Source organism: Pleurodeles waltl, chromosome 1_2 (assembly GCF_031143425.1).
Source record: "Pleurodeles waltl isolate 20211129_DDA chromosome 1_2, aPleWal1.hap1.20221129, whole genome shotgun sequence".
Classification (NCBI taxonomy): Eukaryota; Metazoa; Chordata; class Amphibia; order Caudata; family Salamandridae; genus Pleurodeles; species Pleurodeles waltl.
In genome coordinates this window covers 1,220,448,337-1,220,469,392 of record NC_090437.1, presented here as the reverse complement: position 1 = coordinate 1,220,469,392, position 21,056 = coordinate 1,220,448,337, and the positions used below count along the sequence as shown (strand labels likewise).

Sequence of the window (21,056 nt, the reverse complement as noted above, 5' to 3'; positions counted from 1 at the left end):
GCACAAAGGTCAGCAACCCATCTACGAGTCACATTGGCCACCATGTTAGTTTGAACACATGGGCCAAGATAGGCAAATGTGATGAATGGTCCTTCTAATATAGGGAAATCTATAAATTTGATTGGTGAATGTGGGAAAATGAGCAGAGAAATTGTACCTCCTCAGGTGTGTGTGTTTAAAGTGATTTGACATTTTAGTGAAACACTTGCGAGTGGAATCCGCATTGTTGATTAAAATCATTCCTTTAGAATTAACATTGCTATGGCATAATGACAGAAATGTCCAAATCAGGGAACTTTTGGACACAAGCATGGCAAAGCTAGAACATAGATTTCCAATTTTTAAGATCTAAATTTGACCATAGTTTTTTTTATTCTTTATGAAATTATCTATTATATGCACATGTAATGAACTCCCGTAGTGAGATGATGTAATGAAAAATAGATTTACATTAATTTTACATGGGGTTTATCTCCATTTTACTTCACCGATGGAACTTTTATGTAGTCTGCATAAATTGGACATAAATGTAGTTATAAAAAGATTTTTTTAATTTGCATCATGTTTCTGACGTGTATTGCAGGGTCTTCTGATGATGAATACATGTTGTATACAAACCAGGCCTAATTATTTGAGAGGTGCTATCTCCTTGCAGTGTTTGTGTAAAGCTCACGCCTAGTAAACTAATATTTTGAAGGGTAATGCCAGCTAACAGTGTGCATCATCGCCATGTTAGTTTAGCAGTAAGTTGATATTAGTCATGGTAACAAAAATGGCAGAAATCTTCCCTTCTGCTGCCCAGAGAACTATGCGTAATGATTAACACTGCAAGGTCATCTGGACTTGCACCGAGCAAACTTGGAAGGAGGATTAACTGGTTACTATTGCTCGTCTTTCGACTGAGTCTCAAAAAGAGACATTGTTTGTGCTTTACATTGCAGATACGAAAGGCTGCACTGCACCTTCTCCATGGGGAATTGTTGGGGAGAAAGATATAGAGAAACCTAGGATTTCAGAGGAGTAGACAGATTGCTTTGGGGGACATTCTGTAGCTCCATTACCTGACAGCTGCCCAACAGCTTTCTGGTTGATGCAGGGTTAATTGCATTGCTTGGCATAAAATAGTTCGAGAGATTACTAATTACTCAGCCAGTGAGACTGGTCAAATCTCTCTCTCTCTCTCTCTCTCTCTCTCTCTCTCTCTCTCTCTCTCTCTCTAGCTAGCTATCTCTCTCTATATATATATATATATATATATATACACACACATACACATGCAATAGGTGGGGGTTAGACTAATCCTTTACTAGTTACTAGTAGGAGGAATATGTGATGTAAAATGCTTTGGGTTTTCTAATGTGTCACCTTATTATGTGACTGTTGAGGGCACCATAATTTCCATCATTATGGTACCTAAGGTTTATCTGCTGATCGTACATCATAAATAATCTTTTATTGTAAAAAAAAAAAAAAAAACAACAGCTGTGTCTGTTTTCAGTGGCTGGGCTGAGGGTTGACTCATGCATATACTGTTTCTCTGGCAAGGTAGTCTGACGCATAACATTGAATCTGGATGAGTCCAGGGTGAATGACACCTCTATGTGCCTAATAGTAAAGATTGAATAATGACACCTGTTTGTGCATCTGTTCTTTGAAAGAGATGCGAAACACAATATCCTCTTGGGTCTCTATCTGGGTGTACCCTACCGGTAACTGGGATGTTCACAACATTGCGTTTATTTATTCTAAATTTCTGTCATCATAGATGTTTAGTTATTAAATAACATACAATTTAAAGCTCTATAAGTACAGCTTTATTTGCTACTAAAATCATATGGAGTTCTAAGCAACAGACTTCCATCAGTATGTTCCATCAGTATGTCCTAAAGGCTTAAAAAGATGCCAGCAAGACAATAACAGAGATGCATTATTGCAAGACATGAATAGAAATGTAAGATTTGTTTTTAGTAGACTGTATAATACTTTCTGATAGAGGCTTATAACTGGACAGTCCTCATCTTTTGAATATTCCCCAGGCATCAGCCTGGATCTGAAAACTTTTCAGCACGGTCAAATAGCACTGATGCCATTCCACTCCAAAAATGACATGCAAGGACTATATTGGCCTCACCCCTGGGTGTTCACATCAGTTGATTTCTTTCCACACGAACAAACGGGGATCTGAAGCGCTCTCTGTCTCAGACATTTAGCTCGAAATTCCTTCAGTGGGCAAGAGATGTCATCCCCTAAAATGACAGGTTTCAAGCCCTGTATAGACTTCCATAAACAAATATCTGTGACAGGTCCCCACCAGGTATGTCTGTGGTGTCTCAGGTTGGGCCATGACTCCAAGGCCTAGAGTGACTATGGGTCGATGAATCCGCAGGCCGTCAGACTGTGAGGCGAATCTTTGTTACCAAGCACAAAAAGAGCCCTTGTGTGGGCTGCTCCAAGTCACAGTTCACGACCAAAGTCTAGTCCCACTCCCAGAGTTTGAGAGGCTGGTCTTCATCGCATTCCAAATTCTCATGCAAATTGAAAAAGGAGGATAAGAATTCTAAGCGAGATTCTGCTCTCTCGCACCACTCAGTCACCTGAGCAGGCGCAGGGGCAGCACCACTCATTTAAATCTTGCTCCCAAGTCGGCTGACTTCGGAACCTCTCCTGCTACTAGTGTCAACACAGCACGAGTTTCTGGGGTTGACGACCATGCAAAGTCAGATTCAAGAGTTCTGCGTACCCATGCTTCTGCTCTCTGGAACCTTACGGGCTCCGTCTGACATGTCTTTGGGCTCCTAGGAGCTGAGAGGCCTTCCATCTAGAGTACCACCAGCAGGTTCCCCCTCATGCCAGTTGGACCCTCTGAGCCCATCTTGCCTCTGACTCCAGAACCTGCTCTAGCCCCAGATACTATGACGCAGATGCCAACACTATCTACACTATAGGTAGAGGAGGACCTGATTGTTCTGTTCCACGTTGGTCCGGCCTCCACCAAGTTGCGTCCGATTACGCTTGAGGCACCTCTTCCCCACCACTTGATTTGAGTCCTCCATGAGGGAGGCAACATGCTCTGCATTCGCTTTTTAGAACTGACTCTGACAGTGATTATGACTCTTGCAGCACCCTTCGTCCTAGAGCCTAGTCGTGCAAGCTTCCACATGCCGATCTAATCCCAGTACATTTCCTATCACTCACCCTCACAGGGAATTCAAGTGTAAACATTAGGCAGACATGATTTTCCTCCACCAGTCTGGCCCTCCACTATGTTAATGCCAGCTGCTTGTTGGCACGCTACTCCCACGCCGCTTGGTATTCAGTGGCTTAAGTCCTCCCAGGTGTGCCTGACCTGTTCTTGCTCAAGTGATTCAAAATGGTCGCAATGTGGTCAAGTTTACGATTCGTTGTGGATTGGACATCACCAATTCCATTAGGTGGGCAATAGGCCCCAGTGTAGCCATTCACTGCCATGCATGGCTGCCATTGATTGGATTCTCAGGTAATTTCCAGTCCTCCCTGATGGACCTGCCCTTCGATGGGACTCCTCGAGGACAAGGCTAGTTCCGCATTAGAGCGCTTTAAGGAGAGAAGGGCTTCCTCTCACTCTCTGGGCCTTTTGCCCCCTCCCCCCCTCACCTGCTGCAACAGTTCCACCACTCCTTTTGCGGCTTTGGCAGAGGTGCCCCATGCCACCAGCCTGTCCAGCCTCCTCAGGGAACCCTGCAGTTTTGTTTTGAAGCAGAGGTACCTGCCCACCCTATGGCCAATGTCAATGGTCTGCATTTTCTTCCACTCCCCCTGCAGCCTCACCTGACCAAACCCCTTAACATGCCCTTACAGGAGCACAGCCATCCAGTGGGAGACAGAATCCACTGATTCTACTTGAGTTGGCAGGCAGTAACTTTGGAAAGGTGGGTTCTACAGATTGCCCGCAGGGTTTACTCTTTACACTTCTTTTCATGCCCGCTGCACCTTCCACCATCTCTCCAGCGACTGACTAAGGACTGTCTCTCCATTTTGCTGCAGGAAGTGCAAACCATTCTTGCCGAAGGGCTATTTAGAGGGTAACTACATCAGAAGTAGGTTGTGATTCTTATTTCTGCTACTTTCTGGTGCAGAAGATGGCGGCCTGCAGACTGTTTTAGACCTGCACCCTCTCAATGTCTTCCTCAAGAAGGAGAAATTCAAAATGCTCACTTTAGCTCAGGTGTTGTCTGCTCTCATTCCTATTAACTGGATGGTGGAGTCTGAGCTGCCGGGTGGCTATTTCCATATATCCTTCTGGCTGGCTCAGCGGCACTACCTGAGGTTTGTGGTGGGACAGGAGCCTTTTCGGTTTGCGGTGCTCCCCTTTGATCTCACCAGTGCCTCTAGGGTGTTCACAAAAGTGAAGGCACTGGTGGAAGCTCACCTTCAAAGTTCAGGATGCCAGTCTTACTCCACCTCATACTAACTGTTGAAGGCAGGCTTGCCCCAGGCAGTTGTCAACCCCTTCTGGGATATGCAAACCTCTTGTCCTCTTTGGGGTTCACTATCAATGTGCCAAAGTCACACCTGACTCCTTCTCAGACACTGCCCTTCATCATAACCATTCTAGATGTGGTTCAGTTTTGTGCTTTTTCCTCCGGAAGAGTCCAGGACATTTAGGCTATGACTCTGATCTTTCAGCCTCGAACCTGGATTTCAGTGAGGTCAACTTTGAGGCTACTGGGACTAATGGCCTCTTGCATCCTGCTGGTCGAGCATGCCAGATGGCATATGAGGGTTATGCAGTGGGAGTTGAAGTCATAGTGGACCCAACATCAAGGGGACCCTTTAGACCACATTTAGATTTCAGAAAAGACTGCATAAGATCTGCAGTGCTGGATCACATTGAGTCAGCGACAGACCCCACTCACTTCACCACAGTGAGCTGACAGTAGTAACTGATGCATCACTTCTAGGTTAGGAAGCCACTTAAGAAAGGTGGTTATCAGTAACCTCTGGTCTCCGGCAGAGACCCAGCTCTATACCAGCCTGTTGGACCTGAATGCCATCCATGTGGCATTGAAAGCCTTCCTGCCCTCCACCTGGTGCAGACTGGTGCAGATGGTCATGGACAACACCACTGCCATGTGGTACTGCAACAAACAAGGAGGGGAGGGGGTCATGGAACCTGTGCCTGGAGGCCTTGTGCCTCTGGACATGGTTGGACCGCCAGAGAATTTTTCTGATAGCGAAAGCTTGGTTGGATCTTTGAATGCCAGGGTGGATGAGCTTAGCTGCTGACGCCTAGCAGATCACAAATACTGGTTGCACCCAGAGGTGGGGCAATGTCTCTTCCACAAATGTGGAGAACCTTGGCTGGATCTGTTCACCACCACTGAGAATGCGCAATGTCAGCACTTCTGCATGTTGGAGTTTCCAAGGCGTATCTTGCTCTGAGACATGTTCCGCCTTGGGAGGAACTCAGGACTCCTTTATGTCTTTCCACCGATACCACTCCTATTCTGAGTTCTCAAGAAGACCATGACTAACTGAGCCCAAGTCATCCTAATGTCTCCACATTGGGTATAGAGAGTATAGTAGCCAGTATTTCTAGGTTTGAGCATCTGTCCTCTGGTCAGGCTGCCCTTCTGGGAAGACCTGCTATTGCAGTAACAGGCAGGACTCTGCACCCAGGCCTTCGCAATCTCCACCTTCATGCTTGGAGGTTTAGTAGTGATAGCTGACCACTTTCAACCTTCCTCTGGAGGTGGTTGATGCCATTTTGGCACCCAAGCCTTCCTCAATGAAAACTGTATATGCCTAGCGTTGGGACAAATTTGTGGTTTGGTGAGGCACACGGGCCAGGCTCTACAGGCCAAGTTCTCTGATGATCTATTATTTTGTCTCTTGCCCTGCAAGGCTTTGCATTGGGCATGGTTAAACGCTATTTTTTGCCCTTTCAACCTTCTTGCAGTTGCCAGATCAGCCCTTCTTGTTTGTCACCATTAGTGATGAGATTTTTGAAAGAGCGCCAACATATGTTCTCCCCTTCTCCTTTTCTGATACACTCATGGGACCTCAAATCTGGTCCTTAATTATTTGATGTGTGCATTTAAGACCCTTCACAGTTGTCACCTACGGCTCCTTACTATCAAAACGAGGTTCCATATTGCCATCACCTCAGCATTGCATGTCAGTGAGCGTAAGGCTTTTTGTGATAATCCACCATACACCACGACCTTCCCAGATGAACTGATTCTGCAGACTCCTTTCTCCCTGAAGTTGTTACACCATTCCACGTCGCCCAAACCATCACTCTGCCGGCATTCTGTGCTCCTCTCCTCTTAAAGTAGAATGAGAGGCTCCATTGCTTGCACCCTAAGAGGGCACTGATTATCTATATAGATCGTACCAAAGGACACCGGTTGGATGACCAGCTCTTTGTGGGGTTCACTGGCACAAAAAAGGCAAGGCTGTGAAGAAGGGGACCAGCTCCCACTGGATTGTGTTGTGCATTAAGATCTGCTACGCACTGGCTAAAAAGCAGCCTCTGGAAGGACTGAGTGCTCATTCTACCAGTCCCAAAGCTACTCCCACTGCGTTAGCAGACACAGTCCCTGTACTGGAGAAATGCCTGGTAGCTACATGGGTGTTCCTCCACACGTTCACAAGCCACAATTGTCTGGATAGCCAGGTTCGCTGAGAGAGGCAGTTTTCCCGTTCAGTCCTGCAGGACTTTCTGATTTGAGCCTATCACAGCCCCACCTCCAAGAGGTACTTCTTTGTATCTGTTAAGCAAGTGAGGAATTGGCATCTAGAACTCACTATCAGAAGGGCGTTACTTACCTTCCGTAACGCTCTTTATGGTAGAGCTTCTATGTAGCTGCAGATTCCTCACTGACCCTCTAACCCTTTCTGTTGTGTGATTGAACTCTGCTCATTAATAAGATCCCAAATCTAGGAATCTGTACACTGCTCGGGTCGATTTGCTCTTGGGGCTGTGCATTTGTGAGTTGCGGACAGCCTCGACAGCAACTGACATCATCAGCACACAGGGGTGGAGCCTATATGGACTCTGCATGGCATTTCCGGAGTGCAAAGGTGTCAGTGCAGAGCCGCACGGCGCCACCTGATGGCATACTGAAGTACTGCTGAAAAGTTTCCGGATCCAGCCTGGTGCCTGGGGAATATTTTTAAAAAATGAGGAATCTGGGTTCAATTAGGTCTCCAGAAAGAGCATTGCCGATGGTAAGTGACTTGTTCATTAAACATCTTTTGCAAATTAGAATATGCGTTGCCTTGCTTAGAAGATAGTGGATCACCCTAAACATATTCTTTCACTTCTCTTGAAAAGGCAGTTGAATCGATTCAGGCTGAAGATGAAAGCGCCAAACTTTGCAAGCGCCGGATTGAGCATCTTAAAGAGCACAGCAGTGACCAGCCAGCAGCTGCAAATATGTGGAAGAAGAAACGCATGGACCGCATGATGGTGGAACACCTCCTGCGCTGTGGCTATTACAACACTGCTGTAAAACTAGCTAGGCAAAGTGGCATTGAGGTAGGCAAGGATGGCATATTACTATGACAATCCGACTATATTCTTGTCTTGGATGTTAGACTAGTATTTTATAACTGCAATAATGTTGGTATTATTTGTAAACGCTCCCTTTATTGGCTAGTAGTGTTGACCACCGGATTTGCTGCCTTTTCAATGTACTTCTATTTATAGACCAATGATTGTGAGTGTGCCTCGGAGATAATTAAACATAGCTGAATTTTGAAGGAATGCTGATTTAAGGACAACTGTTTAATTGACTGCTGGATATTAGAGATCGATCACTACTCGTCTGTGAGATTTGGGTGGATTTTGCTGAAGCCAGTTGTCTTTTCTCCTCGTGATGCTGCACGAAAATGCACATGGTCTTTAACTTAATGAACTGAAGAATGTGTTCATCTACAACCTTATTAGATGGGCTCATTGGCAGGTGATGACCATCGTCAGTTTGAGCACTGAACCTCTGTTTTTCATATAATCTGTACCACCATTAAAGGGGACCTAACCCAGTTGAGGAAGTCTCCGCCTAAGCGGCCCTCCCATCCAACAATCCCTGTCTCTGGCAGCCCCCCAGTTCCTACATCCACATCACGTATTGGAGGGCGGGATACAAGGCAATGTCTTGCTGGCTTTTAAGGAAGAGGGGGGTGGGGAAACCCCAGGGCATGGCCTTAAGCAGCGCCGTGCAGGCTCTCTGTGCAGGACAGACTTCTAGGCCTGTGCCTGAAACCACAGCGCACGGCCACCCATCCCAGGAGTTGTTAAGTGCAGCGTTTGCTTTGTCCTACAGACATTTAGTGCAGTGAGCCAGAGCTTATATTGTTTATCAAGTTAATACCAACTGTGATATTTCGCAGCTATTTTCCTAATAAGAATTTGAGAGAAGGGGCCGTCCATGATACTGGGTGTAGGTTTAAACTTCCGGAAGCATCTTGATGACGTACCCCGAGCAGTCCTGGCTTTGTACCACCCGGGAGCTGTAGCAGGTGAACACCCTCATCGGATGGGAATCTCCACAGCGCAATGAACAAACGACCTTCTGGTTTCAATTAAAATTCCTAAAATTCTTATGATCCTCATGCAAACAGGATGTGGGTGGTTTGGAAACTCCGAGCAGAAACATTCCAGCTGCCAGTTCCGTGGCACACCGCACTGCACATCCTCGTGGACGCTGCTTGAAAACCTCTTGTGGAATAAGAGCGAGCCCATATCTGCTCGTTGACGACACGGGGTGTGGACTGCTAGTATCCCGAGTTACGCCCCGCGAGAAGTATAATCCGAACTAACCCGTTCTTGATTTGAGAATTGGGATAATGCAACCCAGCTGGGTAGTGCGAGTCTCTGAGTTTAACTCCTTCTAGGATGGCTTTGTGACTTCATTTCCCGGTCGTGCTGTATATGAAATACACAAAATAGTTATGTAGTGCTCACTGAAAATACTAACCGATTGAAATTAAAACTGGCTTGTGTATCCCAATTTGGTAAGCTGCCCAGTTTCTCTGTGTGGAAGGGTGATGGTTAAACTGGTTAGGCGGTGTAGTTTGCAACCACGGGGGCTGTTATCATCTCAGGTCCATCACCTGGCTTGATTCCCTCCAATGTAGATGGCTGTTATTCCTTTTGTTATCCTGAGGTATACAATTACTAACACTACTTCAGGAGTGCTCGGGAGGTGTGTTGATGGGATGTGGAGGGGACGTCGGTTCCAGGCTACCCTCTACCTGCTCCTGACTCTGCCACCCCCAGTCTGTCGCTTTGATGTCTTCTGCCAGTCTAGTGCTTCTGTGGACCTACCTATCCTCCATGTCTTTTCTGGAGCTCCTGAAGTCCAGTCTGGGTTTATGAATTACAAAGCCTCTTTGTGGGTCAGCAATATTAAGTTATTTTGGGCCAGATGTATCAAAGGGTTTTGCCCGTTCTGTGTCCATGGGAAAATATGGTCATACATATGTCCCTTTGTTCTTTATCATAGTTGACGTTGGTTCCTTCAGTTGATGTGCTGTGGCACGAGTGGACATTCAGTGCCCTTTAAATGCCCCCTCTGGTCATGTGCCTTTGGTTTACTGGCTGGGCCTTCTCACCTCCCTTGCTTGCCAGGTGCACATATCACCAGGAGCCGGCTACCCCTGGGGTGCACAGTGCCCCCACACACCGTGACTGCATCCCATTTAATCAAGCCTTAGCAAAGCTGATAGGCCTTGCTTTGTGTTGGGGAGCGTGCTCTGTATTAGGGAGACTTTGTTTATTGCAGTCAGCTGCCCTAGAAATAATATACCATGTGGGGCTGGAACAGTCGGAAGACTGGGAGTAGGGTCAACGGGTCATGCCCCAAGAAGGAAGACTTACTGAGAGGAATCAGAAGATGAAATGCCATTGCAACCAGTGAACATAAAAGGCAGTTATAACCAAAAATTGTCCAGCCGATACCTTTGGCATGGGACAAGAATTTTCTTTTTTGCGTCTTTTAAAAAGCATATGCAGGCGCTTCTTTACTTTGTCATTTTAAATTAAGCTGCATATCCAGCAATATGTTATAATGACAGCAAAGCAAAGCAAATGAACGTTCAAGGGCAATTCGTGGTTCGATTTCGTGTTTTTTCTTTAATAACAGGTTAAGAAATCAAAAAAGTAAGCACTGTATGAACAAAAAAACACAACTGAAGTCATCCACCCCCCGTGTTTCTATACAGGTGACCTTTTACCCCTGAGGAGCCATTGAAGGGTCATGATGGTGCATACAGCCCCGGATGTAGAGGACTTTTTCTCGAATGTACAGGTCTTTTGTCAGGGATATACAGGAATGTTTTTGCCCGGATCTATAAGTATTTTGTCACAGGTGTACAGGATGTTTTTTCATACATTTCCATCGTAATGTCTTTCCTGCGTACAGTCATGCCTTTTTTGCATCGGGCTGTGTTGCATGCAAATGAGTGAATGCCCATTTTTCCTTGCACAGGCGCAGACTTTGTACACGTGAGTAACACTGAACTGGACTAGAGTTAGAGGGCGCTCAGTCATCAATGGTCCCGTTTTAAATACCAAAATGCATTAGCAGTGCAAAATTCGATGCTGACATTTTTTGTACTCCCGGGCAGTGCTTAATTTGTGCTCGTTGTTTCCGGTGCTGAGCATCGGCACTTATTTTTGAGGGCCGGCGTTTATTCTTGTGCATCAAGCATTTGCTGCGAGCAAAAGACCCATATGGGAAAGACTGAGGAAGACTAAAACGAAAAAGCTCACCATGGGAGAAAGCTGCAAGAGTGAGCTGAGGGGCCAGGGAGTAGCTTTAAATAGATTGAAGAGGCCCGAGATGGTTTCAGGATTACGCTGCCTCAGTATTCCGTGTTCCCATATTTAGTTGCAGCGGCCGCGTGTTTAAGAGGAGGGCTTTGGGCAACGCCTCGTTTTTATTTACAAATTAAGCACTGCTCCCGGGGACGATTCAGTTAAGCGCTTCAACGCCTTGTCGGGGTTAGTAAGCACTATATTAATGCAATCACAGTATTGTTTTCCAAAGAGCATTTGTCAAATTAGTTTCATTTCCGGATATATTTTTTTTTATTGTGCTATTCTGCTGGACACAGACTCGCCTACATCCAAATGAGTGGAGGGTGGTACTCAACCCGCCATTTACAAATAAATTAATATTTTGGCAACCCTTGTTCCCATAGGCACCGAGCTGTACTGCCGGGCTCTGCCCAGCTGCGGAAAGGAGCTCCGTGCCCCCAGAGTACAGTGCCTAATGCTCCCTGCCCTCAGTACAGTGCCTGGTGTGATGGTGCTGGTGAGTTTGTAAGCGTCTGCCTCATGCTTCTCAAATCTCTAAGGTACATGTGCCATGTCAACTTCCCGAGGAAAGCTATGCAGGCCATCCACAGTCTCCCATCCCCCGCCCTTTCTTCCATCCATCCATCACTAAATACGATGAAACCGGGCTTCGTTTTATCCCACATCAGTGTTATTGCTTACTTTTGCTGCATACAGACACTGGGGCACCAGTCGACCCCTCTACGACCCCAGTGGATTTGTCTGCTTGTTTCCTAAATCCAGGATGACATAGTAGTGTCATCAAAAACAAATTCGGACTACATCTCCCTGAATGCCTTTTTGAGGGAACGCCCATGAGTGGAGACGTAGTCTCCTGCCAACATGTGAGAATCGTCCTCCTCTGAGGTTACAGTTTATTCCTTGCTTGTGGAACCGGAACAATTTGACAACTAACTGTCTTCATCAACGCACCAGTCTAAAAGACTGAATGCAGCAGGCTTTATAAGGAGCCAAAATGATAATGCGTTTTTATTAACTTTCAGCTACGTGCAAACCGGCAGCGGGTTAGCTTGTCGCGAGCTGTCAAATGTTAATAGAAAAGGGAAAGTGACTTGTACTGATTTCTTTGCAGATTAAAATACAGGCTGCTGACAAACATGGCGTGCTCAACGCTGCCTCTTCGGATCATTTGTTAATGGTTTCCTGCCTCCTAATTAGGTGATAAACAAAGTTTGGCCACAGGAATAAAAAACAACACCTTCAAAAATGATTTTGATATAATGACCTTTAAATGAGGCTCATCAGTATTAGCTTGTTAGACTGAGTAATGATCTTATTTTGATTCTACGGTGACCTTGGAAGGAAACACCAGCATCAGGAATGCCTCATTTTCTTTGCAAATTTAAATCCAGCTCCAATCTTCCGCCAGAGGTGTTTGCTAATGGCGACTTGGTATTTTTATGTTCAGCAACATTACATATTGTAATCACATTTCGATGTCGTACATCAACAGTGCCATCCAATTTTGATAAATCAAACTTAACCGAGTGACCTGCGTGGCTGAGAAATGACGCACTGCAGGAGAAATATATTGAGAATAACAAGGGCTCGCCGTCTAGATTTAGCTGGGTAGGCTCGTATTAGCAAATGTCGTGTGGAGGTTGGGGTTTTGCCTCCTTTAACAGAAGTTTTTTGGGAGAAGTTGTGGGCGGGGCCAGTCTTTCCATTGGCCATTTCTGCAGGGGGCTGGGACAGTTGGACAGGTCCGACTATTGCTGGTGGTGCTCAGTGCAACAATCATTTTTGGCGTCCTCCCCTCTCTCCCACGACCACCGCCTCCTTAATTCCCTCACTATCACCGGGCAAAAGTATCCCTCAGGTCTCCACAGCCCCTCTCTCACATACGTTTAATTTTTTTTTAAACGGCAGTAAAGGCTGGCTTTACTAATAAGAAAGTATATATACCCAAACAAACCCTTTTTGAGCAACATTAGGAATAGATAATGAAAGATTGGAGAAAAAACACATAACTTTCTAGCCTATTTCCTGGAGTTTGCATGCAGTTCTTTGACAGTTTGTAACAGTCAGTGTTCTGTTTGTAGCTTATGAACTGCAGTAATAAAAGAATCTCTGTGACATAAGCGGTTATCCACTCAGTTATCCACCTAAAATACAGATCTGTGATATGCCCTTAGACGTTTCTGTGCGCAGGCATATTAACCCTTTGTGCTACTTCATGGCGAGTCAAAACGCTGATCTTGGAGCAGGAATGTCAAAATGCGTACTTTTATTTCCCTCTGCCCATCAAAAATCACTTCAGTCTTCCATCATGGTTTCTTAGGATCACTTTTATTTATGGCCGGTAACCCTGCTGAAGTATTGCATGCAAAGACACATTCCCCAAGTCTCAAGGCACAATACTTTAATCGCGCTACAGCTTAACTACTCCTCGTTGTTCCATCTCCCGTATATATACTATACCTGTGGCAGTTCCTTTTACAATCACCAGAGGTTTTCTGCCTCTAGTTGCTCAGACCTCAGTACTCTTCTGTGTAGCAACCTCTACATACTTACCTTTAACTTTTCACAGGACTTACCAGGTTCCACTCCATCTCTTGAAATATTTAGGCCTTACACACCTAACTTCTGTAGATGACTCCACCTCCGATAATACGTTCTACAACCAACGGACCAACGGAAGGATACGGACTACATCTTTTTATACACAGGTAGTCCCAATCCCCACATACTTTCTACACTATATTCAACCCTTCTTCCGGTTAGTCACTTACCCCTTTGTACACTTTTTTTTTTTTTGTTTCTTCTTTTTTCCGCCTCCACTTTCCTTGTCTCTCGACTTTTCTCACTTTCCTCAGGTACCTCCTTCACTTGCTTCGAGAAGGTACTGCTTCCCCGCACTGCCTTTCATGTAGGCGTTTATACCATGTCTTTTGCACATTGTTACTGATCTCATCTTAGTTGCTTGATTATATAATTATTAGCCACTTAACATTGGGACTATGTTTGAATGAAAAGTTATGCACAGTTTACCTGTAAACGAACATTTGGAGTTGAGTTATTCTTATTACTTACAAGTGCCTTCATTGGGCTCCACGTTCTGTTTATAATATGGACACAAATTACACAACCATGTTTGTATTTTTTGTTACATCACGTTTGTACACTAATTCGGTTTGCCATGTCCATACATGTATATTAGCTCTCTCAAAACATCTATGTTCCAGTACACATGTACATCTCTCAAACCCGTTACTGTATGTATCTTTACAGCCTTGATGAAGTCACATTTGTGACGAAACACGTGTTGGCTGTGCCTGTATGACCATACTTTGGGATTCGCGTATAACAATCAGAATAAAAGACCTACTGGAACATAAAGAAGAACTCTGAATGATCTACTTACTGAAGTGCTACATTTGAGCATTTACCTATATTCTTCCAAGTTGTACGCTATTTGAGTGCTGTGGTCACTTTCTGTTCAAGTCTCAAGGCATATCTGACTGCACATAACTTATAAAGATTTCAAACACAATGATTTGCATGGTTTGCTCCCTGCCACATTCCATTGCTCGCTACAAGCACATCTGCTGATCATCAAAGTCACACCATCCTGTTTGTACTGAGAGTGTCAGTTATTCATGCCTGGGCTAATCATTAACTTCCCTCTAGGCCATATATGCCCAGCTGAGTACAAAGGTCAGTAGGTTATTTCTTCGACCAGTTTGTGTTCTTTGTACCAAAAGTCAAGGCCCTCACCCTGTGACTATCACATGATGTACTGAAACTTCGGTTCCAGCACATTTTACTGGTGTGTCTATTCTCATGTATATGTTTTGTGTACAAGATGGAGTATGTGACTAGCACATGTACTGAAACTCTAGTTTCAGCACATATTTTACTGGTGAGTCTATTTCTGCCTCATGTATATTTTTGTACAAGGTGGACTCTGTTCACAAGATGGAGTTATTGTAGACGTTTCCATTTCCACATTTCCCCCCTCTTGTCAATTGATTGACATCTATTTGATGCTGGTGATCTTGTGGCTGTCCCCAATTGTCCAGTAGCCTAATTTTTGTTCTACCCAAATTAATTCCTATTCTGCCCATGCTTGCCATCTCTCTCTGGCAGCATTGTAGTATTATTTGGAAGCAACAGCAACATAGCAGTAGTACTATTATGATGGGCAGGAGGGCTTTAAATAACCTTCACATCCAGGATGGTAACCATGGGAACCACCCTGAATACCAATCCGTAGGTTTGATTTGTTTCATTGCCATGTTTTCTCTTAGTGTGCAAAGCTAGCTCTGCTTTGGATAGGGTACCGTTGTCCTCATTTCCTGGAATGTACATACAGTAGGAGGAGCCAATCTTGGCACACACTCCTCCTTCCATGGCCGTTAGTAAATCCAGTACAACACAATGCTGCATCACCATTATTCTCATTGCTCTTGATTCTTCTTTGATATAATTAAAACCATCATCTGTGCCATTCACTAATAACATAATTTCGTATCTCGTTTGCTGCAGCCATCTGACATTAGCAACTGCTTGGAACACTGGAATCCGTCCTCCGGGGGACATACTCGCACCCCAAACCTCACGTTCGGACAATAGTAGAAACTGTTCTGGCACACGTTTTATGTCCAGAGCAAATTGTTGACGGATGCTCCTCTTCCACCTGTGTGTTAGGGCATGCTTTCTCTCTTGTTCATGTGCATAAATGTCTTCCACTTTGACATTTTCATGTAATGGCACCACTAGCGTGTGCATAACTGTGGCATTGGCATAACAAAGGAACAAATACCCTGCCAACTTTTGGGCAGTTGATAATGTGCTTGTGTACCACATGCCCAGTACGTATCCATTAATTCTGATGTTCCTTCTTGTAGGCTTTGAAGATCTAATGTAATTTGACACTTTTTGTTCTTACCTACCAGTTGTGTCCCATTACCTAAAACATATAGTATAACTCAAGGCTGGAAAAATATGTATTGGTGCAGGTATTGGGTCAAAATATGTCATACTTGTTATTTCCTGGTCCCATATGGGACTGCATCCTGTTTTTGTTTCCCTGTTATCTGTAGCATTGAAAGCTACTTCCTTTAACACTTTGGACGGACAAATAGCTCTAGTATTGAAAACCCACTGCCTATTCTCACATGCTGCTCAATTAAAGCTAAGGGTAGGCCATTTTTCACATTCTTTTGCTGTGCTATTCACATCTATTTTACTCCCATTGGTACAATGTCGCTCCGCTCTTCTTTCTAATACTGCTGTGGTATTCATCTTTACTGCCCTGAAATAATATTTAGAATACTGTTTTCGGCCTCCTAAAGGAGCAGGACATTAATGCTAAAAGACATGTAGGGTCTGTTCTCTCCTTCACTCTCTTTATTTCAGTACTATCTGCTGCATGTGGTATTAATGAGCAAACAAAACATGTCTTATCTGAGTGTTCCCTGACAGTATTGTGTAAACTTCTAAACCAAGTTTTCCTCATCCACAATGGGTGTAGTGAGTGGTCAGTAAGTTGTCTTTTTTGCTAAGGTGATCGGGCAGATACATGTCTATAATCCATAGGTGCTTGTGGTGTTAAAATTGCGTTGTTACCTGGCAGACCCTTATCTCGTAAGGAGGGGGTCAGCAACATCTGAAAATGACTACCTAGCGGGCTCTCACCCTTTATGAGTATGAGACAGCATCACAAACAAAAACAAAGAGCAACAAAGAATAAATGCAGTCCAACATCTGCTCAGTCTCTCAGTCCCCCTCACCTTACTCCTGAGGAGAAAGGCTGTGGTATTGGGTAAGTCGTACATCTGATAAGTGAATCCAGTGCTTCAGTTACTCAACCTTTACTGCTGTTAGTGTTACTTGAATCACTTTGTTAGGGCCAAGAAAATGTGGATCGTTCCACTGGCGCACAAAGTTCTTCATGAAGACCTGGCATCCGAGATAGCTGTTCTTCTGTGGTACCACTGGTGGGGCAGTGGAGCTCACTTGTTGCAGCTGAACCTGCTTTGAGAAAACTTGCACAGCATGTGTTAATGCACTCATATATACTGACATCACTTGCCATACTAAATCAGTTGTTTTATGTGCATCAGTATTTTTTCTATGGGACACATAGCCCATGGGCATTAACCTGCGTGTGACTATTTGATGCGGTGTCAAATGATAGTCCGAAGAGGGAGCATTCCTTAGGGCAAATGGAGCTAATGGCAACAATAATTCCAATTTGCATTAAGGGTGACTGATAATGTAGATACTTTATCCTTCAGAGCACCATTAAGGCGCTCAACAATTTCTATACTTTGTGGGTGATCGGCTGATACTAAAGAGTGTTGTATGCCTAATAATTTGGTAATGTGCTCAAATATTTTGTTGACAAAATGTTTCCCATTATCAGAGAGAATCCCTTTTTGAATTCCATATCTTGGGATAACTTCTTTAACTAAAAATGTGGATGCACTTTTTGCTTCTTGGCTGTGGCAAGGTCCCAGCTCTTTACATCTAGAGAACGGACAGACAACTACCATCAAATATCTCATGTTATGACATCTGTGAATCATGTCGTCATAATCTATGTGTAACTCTTGAAAAGGTCCTTCGGGCCTTGGAATGGAGGATGATGGTCTTGTGGTACCAAACTGTTTGCAAATGAGACACCGATGTAAAAATATGTCTATTAACTTAGGAAGATCTGGGACAAACCAATCTGCTGAAAGTATATCCAATAGTTTTTTTTTGGTACATGTGATTGCAAATGTAATTGAGTCAGTGCTAAGTGCAACAACCTCTGTGGCATTACTAGCTTTCCTGTGTCTGTATGTCGATAAAGAAAATCACTTGAAACCATACATAGTCTATTTTCCCAAACTTCTTTCTCTTCCATGGGAGCTGTTCCCTGTATATCCTGTAAATGATGTGCTGCTAATGTGAGATAAGATAAGTCAGTGTTTTCAAAGTGCCCTACTGTCACAGTACATGTGCTAGAGGACATAAGTCTGTTCTGCTTCTTTAACTGCTATGTCTGCTATGCCATTATCTTGGGAAATGGTATCTAACAAACCAGTATGTGCTTGACATTTCACTATTGCTTTTGTCCCCCCTTTCTTTAATTCTGAAATCGGTTCCTGTAGGAGGAGACCATGTGCTACAGGCGTACCATCACTTTTCTTGAAACTCCGTCTCTCCCATTTGCTGAGACCTGAGTATACAGTTGAAGTGACATATGCCGAATCAGAATAAACAGTAACATAATTTGGATGCACTATCTATAAGCCCTGTATCAGAGCTTTCAATTCTGCAGCTTGTGCTGAAAAATGTGATGGCAGTGGTATACACTGTAATACTGAATATATGACATTCATGGAACTCCTGTCTGTTCTACTACTGCCACACCTGTGTGCCCTATCCCTGTTTGCTGATCTATTAGGGACGAACCATCAATATATAACATTCTGCTGTGTGGTAAGGGTAATTCTGAAGCGTATATTTCTGTGTCTTCCTGATGTGTTGCACAATCATGCTCAACTTCTGTCAATGGTTCCACTAGAAATTGAGCTGGGTTCACTGTGTGAATACGGCCAATTTTAATAGCGGCATTAGAAAGTATTACGTCATATCCAGATGCTCTGTGTAGCTAAGGTACTTTTTGCAGAACTGCAAAACGGGCATGTTCTACGTATAGTGTTGTGGGACTCCCTGCTGTTGTCATAGATGCTTTTTCACCCCGAATGCTGCAGCAGCAAGTCCTTGTTCGCATGGAAACTGTCCTTTCGTTATCTTATCTAATTTTCCTCTGAATAGGATACTTTTGTGTTAGTACTGCTGTCATCGTATCTCCATTAGTATGGGAGAACAGAAAAAACTCTGTTATAATCCGGTGTTGCTAACATTGGGGCGGTGGCTATGCAGTTCTTTAATTCTTGGAATATTTGTTGCAGTGGTGGTGTCCAGTGCAGTGTCATGGTCTCTGAAGGTGTGCCCTTGATCATCTGGTACAAGGGTGCAGTCTTAGAGCTGTAATCAAAAATCCACTGTCTCACAAAGTTGCATAACCCTAAACAATTCTGTAATGCCTTCACTGTCTAGGGTAGTGATTGATTTTTAACCACTTCCACTCTGTTTTGAGTAATGCGACCGCCCTCAGCAGACACTACCTGTCCTAGGTTTTGTACTTGCTGTTAATCAATTTGCAGTTTCTGTTTTTCAACTTTGTAACCTTTGTATGCTAACAGTAATTCCAGAGTGTCCTCTTCAGACTTTGTCTTAGTGCCACCGCAAATCAGCAAATCATCCACATATTGTAACACTGTACTTTCACTTTGAAAATTCATCAAATCATTCCTTAAAGCTCTGTTAAAAACTGAGGGTGAGTCACAATACCCTTGAGGCAAGTGAGAATACAAATATTCAATTCCAAATAATGTAAATGCTGTCAAATAATGACTCTCTCGGTGTAAAGGTACACCATAAAATGCATTCTTTAAATCAATCACTGTGAACCACTTTGCTGTGTTTGGGATATTGGTTAATATCACTGAGAGGTCGGGTTCTACAGGAAACTCTATCACAATAGCATTCAAGGGGCGAAAATCCTGTTCCATCCTTCAATTATTTCCCTGCGATTTGCACAGTGGAAAAATCGGAGTTTTGCATGGTGAGGGTGAGGGGTTTAAAACTCCCTGCATCATTAAGGCTTGCATGGTAATTGCTATTCCTTCATTTGCTTCACGTGAAATAGGGTGCTGTCTAACTGTAGGTAATAGTGCATTTTCCTTTAGTGTTATCTTAAAAGGTTCAGCGCTCAGTATTAATCCAACATCGTTTGAATCTTGTGACCATATGTAGGAAGTTGGCTCTGTATGCACTATTTCAAAGTAAGGAATAGTATGCACAGAGTCCAAGGGTTCCCCTTAGAGGTAAGATAGTGGCAAAAAGAGATAATACTAATGCTCTATTTTGTGGTAGTGTGGTCGAGCAGTAGGCTTATCAAAGGAGTAGTGTTAAGCATTTGTTGTACATACACACAGGCAATAAATGAGGAACACACACTCAGAGAGAAATCCAGCCAATAGGTTTTGTTATAGAAAAATATCTCTTCTTAGTTTATTTTAAGAACCACAGGTTCAAATTCTACATGTAATATCTCATTTGAAAGGTATTGCAGGTAAGTACTTTAGGAACTTTGAATCATTACATTAGCATGTATACTTTTTACATAAAACACAATAAGCTGTTTTAAAAGTGGACACAGTGCAATTTTCACAGTTCCTGGGGGAGGTAAGTTATTGTTAGTTTTGTCAGGTAAGTAAATCACTTACAAGTCTCAGGTTTGGGTCCAAGGTAGCCCACCGTTGGGGGTTCAGAGCAACCCCAAAGTTACCACACCAGCAGCTCAGGGCCGGTCAGGTGCAGAGGTCAAAGAGGTGCCCAAAACACATAGGCTTCAATGGAGAGAAGGGGGTGCCCCGGTTCCGGTCTGCCAGCAGGTAAGTACCCGCGTCTTCGGAGGGCAGACCAGGGGGGTTTTGTAGGGCACCGGGGGGGACACAAGTCAGCACAAAAAGTACACCCTCAGCAGCGCGGGGGCGGCCGGGTGCAGTGCGCAAACACGCGTCGGGTTTACAATGGTTTTCAATGAGAGATCAAGGGATCTCTTCAGCGTCGCAGGCAAGGGCGGGGCTCCTCGGGGTAGCCACCACCTGGGCAAGGGAGAGGGCCTCCTGGGGGTCACTCCTGCACAGGAGTTCCGTTCCTTTAGGTGCTGGGGGCTGCGGGTGCAGGGTCTTTTCCAGCCGTCGGGAAATGGAGTTCAGGCAGTCGCGGTCAGGGGGAGCCTCGGAATTCCCTCTGCAGGCGTCGCTGTGGGGGCTCAGGGGGGACAACTTTGGTTACTCACGGTCTCGGAGTCGCCGGAGGGTCCTCCCTGAGGTGTTGGTTCTCCACCAGTCGAGTCGGGGTCGCCGGGTGCAGTGTTGCAAGTCTCACGCTTCTTGCGGGGAGTTGCAGGGGTCTTTAAGTCTGCTCCTTGAAACAAAGTTGCAGTTCTTTTGGAGCAGTGCCGCTGTCCTCGGGAGTTTCTTGTCTTTCTTGAAGCAGGGCAGTCCTCAGAGGATTCAGAGGTCGCTGGTCCCTTGGAAAGTGTCGCAGGAGCAGGGTTCTTTGGAAGGTAGGAGACAGGCCGGTAGGACTGGGGCCAAAGCAGTTGGTGTCTTCTGTTCTTCCTCTGCAGGGGTTTTTC

General features: G+C 44.5%; 1 protein-coding gene across 2 annotated transcripts in view; it reads left to right on the top strand.

Moving 5' to 3' along the window:
• The window catches only part of MAEA (macrophage erythroblast attacher, E3 ubiquitin ligase), a 228,082-nt gene that overhangs the window by 93,676 nt on the left and 113,350 nt on the right, over positions 1–21,056 (top strand). For both annotated transcript variants that reach the window (XM_069204052.1, XM_069204043.1), the window contains exon 3: positions 7,319–7,522. In XM_069204052.1, the coding sequence (XP_069060153.1) occupies positions 7,319–7,522 (204 nt within the window). The remainder of the gene's footprint in view (positions 1–7,318; positions 7,523–21,056) is intronic.